The 11,295-nt window shown below is 61.1% G+C and overlaps 2 protein-coding genes across 2 annotated transcripts in view; one reads left to right on the top strand and one right to left on the bottom strand.

Annotated features, from left to right (window-relative positions):
- Nucleotides 1-10,227, top strand: part of ZBTB46 (zinc finger and BTB domain containing 46) — a 63,590-nt gene extending 53,363 nt beyond the window's left edge. Inside the window, exons 4-5 of the mRNA XM_040638604.1 lie at nucleotides 2,782-2,957; nucleotides 6,735-10,227. Of these exons, the coding sequence (XP_040494538.1) occupies nucleotides 2,782-2,957; nucleotides 6,735-7,109 (551 nt within the window). The 3' untranslated portion in view covers nucleotides 7,110-10,227. The remainder of the gene's footprint in view (nucleotides 1-2,781; nucleotides 2,958-6,734) is intronic.
- A 121-nt stretch (nucleotides 10,228-10,348) lies between these two features.
- SLC2A4RG (SLC2A4 regulator) overlaps nucleotides 10,349-11,295 on the bottom strand; it is a 9,133-nt gene continuing 8,186 nt past the window's right edge. The window contains exons 5-7 of the mRNA XM_040638614.1: nucleotides 11,217-11,295; nucleotides 11,041-11,132; nucleotides 10,349-10,952 (exon numbers count right to left, since the gene is read on the bottom strand). The exon at nucleotides 11,217-11,295 is cut by the window's right edge and continues 185 nt beyond it. Of these exons, the coding sequence (XP_040494548.1) occupies nucleotides 10,841-10,952; nucleotides 11,041-11,132; nucleotides 11,217-11,295 (283 nt within the window). The 3' untranslated portion in view covers nucleotides 10,349-10,840. The remainder of the gene's footprint in view (nucleotides 10,953-11,040; nucleotides 11,133-11,216) is intronic.

The raw sequence follows: 11,295 nt of genomic DNA, 5'->3' as shown, positions 1-11,295 counted from the left end.
ACCCCCCCCCCCGCCCCCGCCCCAGCTCGAGGCCCTCCCTTAGGAGGGGCGGCTCCTCTCTGGCTGCAGGTACCGCCCAGAAACTCTGCCGCAGCTCTCTTCCCCAGCCGGGGCCCAGGCTTGCCGAGCACGTATGGCGACAGCGGGGACCACGTCCATCACACCTGGTATGGCTCCGGGCGTCCTCCCTGCACCTCGGCCCCAGGGCCAGCAGATGGGACAGCTGCGCGGGGGGCAGCTTGGCCTGCGCCCCTTCTCAGAGTTTGGAAGGTGACCAGCGGCGAGCGGACCCTTTAGTAGGGACCTCGCGGACTCGTTGTTCATGGCGGCCGGCAACAGAAACGGCTTGGATGTTCCCAGCGGGGTCTCCACTCGGTCAGCCTGGACCCCTCAAACACGCGTGGACTACGTGCAGGGGTGGTGTGGACAGGCCACCGCGTGTTAGTGGGATGTGTTCCGTGTAACATCCTAATTCCAGTCTGTAATTTACGCATAGAAAAGAGACTCCAAGGACCGATGGTTCGCTGTTAACGAGGCGATCCTCGTGGGTGGGATGCGGGTGTTTTCCACGGCTCCTGCCTGCTGTCGCGTGCCTTCTGTGTTCTCTACGATCTTCTGGTTTTACCGTCTCCCCACAGCTGCACCTTCCCTCCCAGCCCCAGCTCCCCCCGTGCACACGCACGCACACACATGCATACGTGCCCACGTGCAAGCAGACGCACGTGAAAAGCTCCCAGTTGTAAGCAAATGCTTTGCTCCTTTGGACAGGACTGAGGTTTCTGAGAGAGGTGTGGTGGGGATGTGGCAACCCTTTTATGCGCATAGAAACCACGAGGCCAGCGGGTGGCCAGGCTCCGGGCAGTGCTGTCCTTGTGAACTGTGATTAAGTCCACACAGCCTAGTGTTGGGGCTGTCATGGCCTGAGGATGGAGAGAGGTCGTCCTGGGAGTGTGGTGTCCCTGTGTGGACCGACTCTCACCCCGGCGCCCAGAGCTCTCGGGCCCACGGTGGGAGGACGGGGCTCACAGCATCGCTCGTGGATGGTCTCGCTGGAAAATAAAGGCCCTTTAAGGGTCCTTGAGAGAAACACTAGAGAGAGAGAGAGAGCAGAGACTGCTTTGGGGTCCCTGGCTGGCTCAGTCAGCGGAGCGTGTGATGGTCCATCTCGGGGCTGTGAGTTCGAGCCCCACGGTGGGCATAGAACAGAGAGCAACACTTAGTGTCTCCCCACATTTAAGCAGGCGTGTGTTAGGAGCAGAGGTGCAGGGGTGAGGACCAGCTCAGCACGGGGGAGTCCAGGGCCAGTGTGCCTGATGCTGCTCAGCCCCGTTGGTGTCCTTTCCATGGTGACGTGCCCGTGGCTGGGGTGTGACCAGCAGGATGAAATTGGGGGCCATGGGCATGGCTCACGGAGATGGCAGTGAGGGTCCCTGCTTCTGGGTGGCATGGTGGGTGGCCCAGGGTTGTGAGGACAGAGGTGGTCATCCTTCCAGCAGACTGTCTGCTTCCCTCCAGCAAGAGGGGCCCAGGCTCTGAGTCGCCTCAGTTTTCCTGGGTCGTGCTGTCTTGGGCTGTGTCACTTTGGGGCATTTGTTTTCTTTTCTGCCTCCTTCTGGGCACCTCCAGGGGCAGTGGTGACTGTGGCCAGGACCTGCCACACTTGGACATTTGGTAGGGGTCTCAGGACCCAGCAGAAGACTGACTGGCTGACAGTGTCGACATCCCTTCTGGGGTTCATTCCAGCAACCTGACTTTGGCCTGGGCCAGTGTTCTTGACTGTGGGGACCCTTGGTCTGTCTTCGGGGTGCTGGTGCCCTGTGCAGCTGGTCAGGTGCTGTCCAGGTTGTGGGGTGGTGTGTGGCCCGGGAAGCTGCATCTAGACAGGCGTGCACCACCAGGCTCCTTGCACAGCAGGAAGCGAGATGTCAGGACCTGGCTGCTTCCAGCAATCCCGGTGCAGTCTGGGATGACTGCTTTCAGGCCTTCAGGTTAATGGGGCTCCTGGGTGGATGCTGTGCATGGTCCAGAGGGGGCGACTGTGGTGCCGAGGGCACACTCCGGATAAGCTGCCAGTACCCAGTGCCCAGTGGAGCCCTGCATGGTGGGGCTGGTGCATGGGACCCCAACCCCCTTGACTACCACCAGGAGACCACCTGACATGTGGAGCGAGACGCCTCTGAGGATGTGGCCGCATCCTGGCGTGGAATGCAGCCCCCGCAGTGACCTCGAGCTGGCCCCGGGGATGACCCCTCAGGGGCCCATGGCATCACTGTCTGAAATGTGGGCAGAACGGCCGGCCGAGCCACACCTCGAGCCAGGGGCCCCTCGGCGATCCTGTTGCATGTTGGGGGCTGACCAGGCCTCTCGCTCAGCCGCGTCCACTAGTTGCTTAGGCAGCACCTTCCCTCCGGGCAGAGTAAGAGGCAAAGCCGCCGGCCTGCAGGTGTTTGGAGGGGGCGGCTCAGCCCTGCGGCCCCCGGGCTCCAGCAGCCTGTGGCCACGCGCAGAGCTGCGGGCTGGGGACAGAACCCCGGCTTTGCGTGTCTTTACAGCTCTGTTCTCTGTTAGGCGGACCTCGCCGTGTCTCGGAGGCTGATGTGTAAGATAGTGGCTGTGTCCGGGACGTGTTTGCTGGAAGCAGTGGCCTCTGACCTTCGGCCCCGGCAGAGCGCGGGCCCCGGGCCTGGGCGTGCGGGCCCTCGGTGGGGGCCTCTGGGCAGGGGCAGGGGCTTGCTGGGCCGGGCGGGCTGCACACTGACTTGCAGGACCGCTGTCTTTCAGTCAACGAGTTCACGGTGATCAGGAAGAAGTTCAAGTGCCCCTACTGCAGCTTCTCGGCCATGCACCAGTGCATCCTCAAGCGGCATATGCGCTCCCACACGGGGGAGCGGCCCTACCCCTGCGAGATCTGCGGCAAGAAGTTCACGCGGCGGGAGCACATGAAGCGGCACACGCTGGTGAGTGGGGTGGGGTTGTGAGTGGGGCTCTGGCTCAGCGTGGGGGTCAGCGTGGGTTGTCGTGGGTCATCATAGGGTCGTCACAGGGTCAGCACAGGGTTGGCGTGGGATCAGCGTGGGTTGTCACAGGGTTAGCATGTCAGCATGGGGTCCGGGTAGGTCGTCACAGGGTCAGCGTGGGTCATCACAGGGTCAGCACAAGGTCAGCATGGGGTCAGTATGGGTCATCACAGGGTCAACATGGGGCGGGCATGGGGTCAGCATAGGTCATCACAGGGTCGGCACAGGGTCGGCATGGGGTCAGCGTGGGTCATCACGGGGTCAGCATGGGATGGGCATGGGGTCAGCATGGGTCGTCACAGGGTCAGCATGGGGTCCGTGTGGGTCATCATAGGGTCAGCATGGGGTCAGTGTGGGTCATCACAGGGTCAGCATGGGGTTGGCGTGGGGTCAGCATGGGTCAGCACAGGGTCAGCACAGGGTGGGCATAGGGTGGGTATGGGGTCAGTGTGGGTCGTCAGAGAGTCAACATGGGGTCAGCATGGGTCATCACAGGGTCAGCATGGGGTCAGCATGGGGTCAGCATGAGTCATAACAGGGTCAGCACGGGGTGGGCTTTGGGTCAGCATGGGTCAGCACAGGGTCAGCACAGGGTAGGCGTAAGGTCAGCGTGGATCATCACAGGGTTATCACAGGGTCAGCACGGGGTGGGCATGGGGTCAGCATAGGTCATCACAGGGTCAGCATGGGGTGGGCATGGGATGGGCATGGGGTCAGCGTGGGTCATCACAGAGTCAGCACGGGGTGGGCATGGGGTGGGCATGGGGTCAGCGTGGATCATCACAGGGTCAGCATGGGGTCCGTGTGGGTCATCACAAGGTCAGCATGGGGTCAGCATGAGTCATCACAGGGTCAGCACGGGGTGGGCTTTGGGTCAGCGTGGGTCAGCCCAGGGTAGGCATAGGGTCAGTGTGGGTCATCACAGGGTTATCACAGGGTCAGCACAGGGTGGGCATGGGGTCCATGCGGTTCATCACAGGATTAGCACGGGGTTGGCATGCGGTCCATGTGGGTCATCTGGGCCCACTCTGTGCTGGGCTGAGAGGTCCGGGAAGGTGGGATGATGATGTTGGGTGCCCAGAAGGCCATGGGAAGCCCTAAAGTGGGTTCCGCTCTGCGGTGGGAAGGCCAAGTGAGTAGGTGGAACCACGTTGACCCCCATCTCTCCTGAAAAGCTCCAGCCCCTGAGACTGGTGCAGAAAGCAGGTGGGCTGTATCACCCCCCGCCCCAGACCTTGGCCAGGCCTTGGCAAGCTCCAACCAGGCCTTGGCAAGTGCTTCCTCCCCTGCTAGGACCCCTGCCCTGAGCCCCTCGTGTCCTGCCATGAGGTCACTTCCTTGGCACGCTGGCTCCAAGTTGTTCCAAGTCAGCTCCAGCAGAGCAGGGAAGCGGCAGCCCCAGCCTGCAGTGTCCCCCCCGCCCCGTCCCCGTCATGGGGTCCGGCAGAGCAGGGAAGCGGCAGCCCCAGCCTGGACGGCAGGTCTGTGGGGCAATAGCTGCGGCTGACTTGATGCCACCGACTGCAGAGCTGCCCTTTTGTCCAGTATGCCCCTTTCAGCAGAGCCCACCCCGAGAGCCACAGAGGCTCATGTTACCACAGAAACTGCGTTGCCCACGTTGTTCCTACTCGGAGATGAATGGTGGCTTGTTTGTTACACTCGAGTGCTGGAAGGTTGTCACTACGTGGGCTATGACAGCTTTTCTTTAGCAGAACCACATTACTGCTTTGGGAAGATGTTGGTCTCGTTTGAGGCTCTGTGTGGTCGCTGCCTGTTTACCTTGGATGGGGCCAGATTTCCATCCTGGGGTCCTGCTTGGGCTTCATGGAGGATTGTAAATCCCTGAAAATGTACTTAACACGTGTGCACGTTTGCCTTTTTCTGAGAAGAGGCTCTGTGTCTTCCCCTTTAATTTGTCGGGGGGGCCCCTGACCCCCAGGAGGCAGCTGAGCGTCTGCTGACAGCAGGTGGCAGTAGGGGACTCGGTGTCCCTTCTGTGCAGACTCAGGGGAGACAGAGGGGTTGGGGCAGTGTTGCCAGGAGTCCTCTGGACGGTGGGGTCTCAGGAGCGGCTTCCCATCGAGGATGAGCCGTGGGTTGCCATGGTGCCCGCATCCTCCCTCTCTCTTCCTTCCATGTGTTTGTTAGGACAGGTGCCCAGCCATCTGGTGCTGGCCAAGTGGCTCCCTGGGACGCCTTTGTCGCTCCTGGGTGTCCTGGCACAGCCCCCAGCTCCCTGCGTGGGAGCCCCAGGGCTTGAGGGGCCTCCGTGGATGCTGCCTCCCACGGCCCAGCCAGGTCTGCTCTCAGAACAGTTTCCGTTGGGGGAGGGTCGAGGAAGCCCTGGGTTTAAAATACAACAAACAGAAGAGACACAGGAGGGTCCTGGGGACTGTGTTGTTTGAGGCTCCGTTTCTAGAATCAGAACATGTGGGGGCCCAGCCTGTGGACGCTGATCAGCAGTGAGCCTTTGAGTAGTGGTCTTCGTGGTTGGGGTTTGTGGAAGGGTATGACGGGGAAGGTGGACTGTTCATGGCCGTCTGTGGAGCCATTGAGTTGGGACATAGAGGAGCCCTCAGCCCAGGACGGTGAAGGGGTCCCTTCTGAGGGCGCAGCCCCTGGGACAGTGACCCATCAGTGAGGAGTTGTTCCAGGTACGGAGGAAGGACACAGCTCAGCAAAGCTTTTCCACCATGACACCACTGGTTATGTTTTTATTTACTTGATTGCTCTAGAATTCCAGAGAATTCAGGAAAATATGAGGAATGAAAATTGCAATCTTCTCCCTACCCTAACCACCTGTCCCCCCGCACTGACCACCTGTCCCCCACACTGACCGCCTGTCCCCCCTCACTGACCACCTGTTCCCCCACACTGACCGCCTGTCCCCCTGCGCTGACCACATGTCCCCCCCCCGCACTGACCTCCCATCCCCCCTGCACTGACCACCCCATCTCCCTCACTGACCACATGTCCTCCCGGACTGACCTCCTGTCTCACCGCACTGACCACCCCATCTCCCTTCCCCACACTGACCACCTGTCTCCCCCGCACTGACCGCCATCCCCCCGCACTGACCGCCCGTCCCCCCACACTGACCACATGTCCCCCCCACTGACTGCCCATCCCCCCGCACTGACCACCTGTCCCCCTGCACTGACCACACATCCCCCTGCACTGACCTCCCGTCCCCCCGTACTGACCCCCTGTCTCCCCACACTGACTGCCTGTCCCCCTGCACTGACTTCCTGTCCCCCCATACTGACCACATGTCCCCCGGCACTGACCGCCCGTCCCCCACACTGACCACCTGTCCCCCACACCGACCACATGTCCCTCTGCACTGACCTCCCATCCCCTCGTACTGACTGCCTGTCCCCCCGCACTGACCACATGTCCCCCCCGCACTGACCTCCCATCCCCCCTGCACTGACCACCCCGTCTCCCTCACTGACCACATGTCCCCCCGGACTGACGTCCCATCTCCCCGCACTGACCACTCCATCTCCCTTCCCCACACTGACCACATGTCCCCCCGCACTGACCGCCCGTCCCCCCCACTGACCGCCCGTCCCCCCACGCTGATCACATGTCCCTCCACGCTGACCACGCTGACCGCCCGTCCCCCCGCGCTGACCGCCCGTCCCCCCGCACTGACCGCCCGTCCCCCCGCGCTGACCGCCCGTCCCCCTGCGCTGACCGCCCGTCCCCCCACAGGTCCACAGCAAGGACAAGAAGTACGTGTGCAAGTTGTGCAGCCGCGTGTTCATGTCAGCCGCCAGCGTGGGCATCAAGCACGGCTCACGGCGCCATGGTGTGTGTGCCGACTGCGCGGGCCGAGGCGAGGCCGGGCCCCTGGATGGCGGTGGCACTGAGGGCTCCCCTGAGCTGTTCCCTGGTGATGGGCCCTACCTGGAGGACCCCGACGACCCGCGGGGGGAGGGAGAGGAGGAGCTGTGTGAGGACGAGGATGAGGTGGGCCTGGCCCACGAGGACACGCTGCTGGTGGCTGAGAAGGAGGACGAGGACTCGACGCAGGGACCCGGCAGCCCCCCGGGGGCGCCCGACAAGGACTTCTCCTGGATCTCCTAGGTCTCGGGCTGGGGGCGGGGGCCGTGGCAGAGCCACCCCTCCACTGTGCGTGTGCGTGTGTATGCGTGTGTATGCGTGTGCGTGTGTATGCGTGTGTGTGTGTGTGTGTGTGTGTTTCTAGGGATCTGCTCTCGCCTGGGGCCAGGCCATGCTGACCCCCCCTTTATCCTGCCCCTGCCCCCCAGACACACGCACAGAAACCGGCCCCGTGGGCTCCGAAGCAGGCATGACCCCAGCAAGTAAGGGCTCCGGGACCGAACAGGACGTTGGGGGCACAGGGTGGGTTTGAGCAGAGGGAGAGCACACGTTCCCTCGTGTCTGCGGGGACAAAGGGAGGGTCCCCAGCAGGTACGTGTAGATAGGGCATCAAGGGAGCCCGTGTGGCCAGCCTGGCCTCGGGATGCACGATGGCCCGATGGCCAGGTCGAGGTCAGGGCTGGTCGGGGTCATGAGCGTGGTCCCTGAGGCCACTGGTCCGAGGGATGTTAAGGAAGGTGTTGCATACATCCGATGTCCAGTGCTGGAGTCTCCCCCGCCCCCTGCTCTGCTCCCCCTTTCTCAGCAGCCTGGTCACTGCCCGCGGCCACCACCGCAGCCTTCCGCCGCTGTCGTGGCAGCCTGCAGAATCCAGGTCCAGTGTACAGAAAGCCCCGTGGCCCTCCTGCCTCTGGGCTTTGGTGCTTCACACAAAACAGCTGCAGAAGCCCCTGCAGGGGCCGAGGACTCCCAGGTGCTATCTTCCAGCGGAGGCAGCCAGGTGGGGGCCGACGTGCCACGCTCCTTTGGTGCAGGGCTCAGCGCTCCCCACTGCTGGCCACTCAGGTCCCTTTGGGGCGCCTGGGCTCTTTGTTCCGCGTGCACTTCCTTGGGGAGCCCGGGGGCGGCCCCGTCCCCTCGGCTCTGCCGTCCTTCGTGCCCAGGCCACTCCTGCTGACCCCCTCCTGGGCGCCCTTGCCTTGTTGCTGCTAACACTGGAGGTGGTGACCCTGACTGCCGTGTGCTGCTCACACCTCCCCACGTGGGTAACCAAACTTTTTAAGTCGTCAGAGACATATTTGAGGTAGTTACATACAATTACTTTGTTTGGCATTATTTTTCCGACGTGACGAAACCTAGCATTGTCTTTCCTTTAGCTTGTCAGTCCTGTTGTCTCTGTAGAGGAGCTCACCGCCTCTTTACGACTCTGGTTTTTTCTGAGTGGAAAGCAAGGGCCCTGCGGTGAGGACCCTGCCCTGGGCCGCAGGACCCGCACTGGTCTGTCCCCTTCCCCGGTAAGGCTGTTCCCGACCACACTTCACTACTCAGACATTCCGTCCTGCGCCCGCACGGCTCAGGGGCAGGCGGGGCCCATCGCGCACGGGCTCCTCGGGGGCTCAGCGCGAGCCCCGCTGAAGACAGTGTTCTTACGTTCTCTTTTTCCATGGCCTGTAAGCTTCTACCAGGCTGTAGTCGTCGTGTCACAGCTATTCTTTTTAGGTGGAAAAAGGAGAATCCCACAAGCCCCTAACTTAGGTTCCAGTGGCGGCCTGGAGCGCTCGGCTCCGCGGCTGCTGTGGGGACCTTCTGTGCTTGTCTTCAGTACCGTCAGTTAGAGGCCGCGCACGGAGCTGTCCGCCGGCCGCCCGCACGCCTGTCCTCCGTGGGGACGTGGGGAGCCCTTGCGGGCTGCGCTGCCCGCTCTTCCTGACACCGGGGGGAGGGGGCGAGGCCAGCGCAAGGGGCTCTGGGACACACTTCCCTTGCTGCCTTCACCAGTGAGGCCCCGGGCTGCACCCCTCCCAGGGCCCTCCGAACTGTGTACCTCCCTGACTTTCTGACCCCTTTTCTAAACAGACCTACTTTCTTATAAATGTATTTGGAAACCAGACCTTTGCTACCAACAGTGTCTCTGGGTTTGTACTGGTCCCACCGCTCAGGCCGTCCTGCCCACACCCTGGGCCACCTCTGCCTCCGCACTCAGGACATCTCGCTCTTTCTGACCCGCTCGCTCCCTGCTCTGGACCACCCTTGCTGACCTTTCTGGGGGGGTCGCTGTCAGTGCCACAGGGGCATTCTCTTCCTTAAAACCAATACTGTACTGGAAAACCAAGGGCCCCACTCCTGCCCCCCAAGCTCGCCAGGCGTGTGCTGCGCAGGCTCGCCCGCCCACGCAGTTTGCCGCCGATGGAGCCGGACACATCCCCTCTCAGGAGGCGTGGAGGGAAAAGACGTGTAATGAAGGGTTTTTTTACGTGACTGGTTTTTTTTTTTAAATCAATGTTTAAACTAATAAATATTTTTTTATGAAGAGGAAAGGTGTAGATTACATTTCACGTTTTGTACTTTTTTGTTTGTGTCTGTCTGTATTTTGGTGTTTGCAACACCAAAGTGGAAAATGCAGTCCATTGAGTGGTGAGTTCTTCGGGGTGGGGGGCAGGGAGCCCGTACGACTTTTGTATCAAGCTCTGGATCCCGACCAGGTTGTGAATTTGGACTCTGGGTTTTGGGGAACAGTCATAACACTGCCAGGACTGAATAGGGACCTCGACTCGAGACACGGCTACTCCTTCCAACTTTGCACATCTTCCTTTTTAAAAAAGAAACTCTGAGAAAATGCAGAAACTGGAACTTTTTGCAATATGATGAAAGATAATCTTATTTTCGCTCATTCTGTGACATGTGCAACGCTTAAGAAAGCCATACTTACTGGTTGTTTTTTAGATTCTATATTGTGTTTTGTACGTGGCCCTTTCAGAACTACTTGTAGTGAGGGTGCTGTGTGTGCTTTTCTTAAATATTTATTTTTTCAACATGCTTTCAACCTGTCAACAAAAACAAAAAACAGACAAAAAAGGGCAGTGTTTGAAAATTGTTTTTTTTTTCCCCTTGGGGATAATCTATATTATATCAACTTTATATTATCATAAACCTGTGTTTGTATTGGAGATGTGTTTAATATTTGGGAGAAGAGACTTGGGTGACGGGTTGGCAGAAAATCGCAGCTGTTGCGGTCTGCAGCCACAGGGCAGGTGGCCGGGGCGAGCTCTGGGCCCGCCTGGGGGTCTCCTTCCTGTGACCGGTCAGCTTCCACCTTCTTGCAAAGCTTCCACTTTCAATAAACTGGGAAATTGCTGCTCAAGCCGACGCCTCACGCGTGTTTCACAGTGTCCCCTCCTCCCGTGTCAGGGCCTCCCCGGTCTGCCCACTCACCACCCCTGCCTATGGCAGGGTCTCAGTTCCCCCCAGGAGGCAGACATGGCTTCTGGAAAAACCCCAAATCTTTAATTTTTCTCCTTGCCTGGTGCGGCCCAGACTCAAGACACCTGAGCTTCGCAAACATGATACAAACGTCAGCCCCCGGGGCCCTCGGACCATCGGGTTAAGTGCGGGCGGGGGGCCCCTCCCTGACACCCCTCAAAGTGCATCACAGACTGGCCCCCATGTGGCCCTGAAGTGGGCCCATCAGCACCCTGACAAGTCCACGGGCTGACAGGCAGGGAGGGCGGCCACCCCCAGGGACCCCGGGCCAAGGGGACAGCCGTGAGGTTTGGCTTTAGTGCAAAAGGCTGGTTTCTTCAGAGGCACTTTGAGTGGTGGGACCCCCCCCATACCTCTGGGGGTCCAGGGTCACCAACTTCCCCCACCATTAAAAAGTAGACCCTGCCGCGGGAGGAGCCCCGGGCCGGGGGCCGGGGGTAGCTTATTGTCTCCTCTAGAGTGCTGGAGAGCGGCGCAGCGGCCGGGGCGCGTGCTCAGTCCAGGAAGCGCTGGCACGCCTTCTTCCAGCGGCAGGCCGTGCACCACAGGTCCCGGTGGTCCATGCCGTACACCTTCCGGCACTTCTTGGCCTCACCCCGGGGCTTCCTGGGGGGACACAGAGGAGACACGGGCTGACGCTAGGCTGGCACGCTCCCTGCCAGACGCCGGCCCTGGCCCCTCGACACGTACGCACCTCGGGCTGGCACCAAGCTTGGAGGGCAGGGTTGGCACACAGGTCCTGATCGTGGTGGGCTGTGGCTCCAGGCGGATGGGGGCCAGGCAGCCCTGAGAGGAGACACAGCTGTGTCCTCTCCCCCATCCCGAGCACCCCGAGACTCACCCTGAGCTGCTGCCCGTGGCTTCACCCACCTGGTAGGTGTCGTCACCGTGGCACACCTCATGGGGTGCCGCGGAGCTCAGCACGGGGACCGGGGGCAGGGCCAGTGGG

The sequence above is a fragment of the Ursus maritimus genome, unplaced genomic scaffold (assembly GCF_017311325.1).
Source record: "Ursus maritimus isolate PB19 unplaced genomic scaffold, ASM1731132v1 scaffold_22, whole genome shotgun sequence".
Taxonomy (NCBI): domain Eukaryota; kingdom Metazoa; phylum Chordata; class Mammalia; order Carnivora; family Ursidae; genus Ursus; species Ursus maritimus.
Note: the sequence above shows the minus strand (reverse complement) of the source record. Positions and strands in the feature narration are given on the sequence as shown.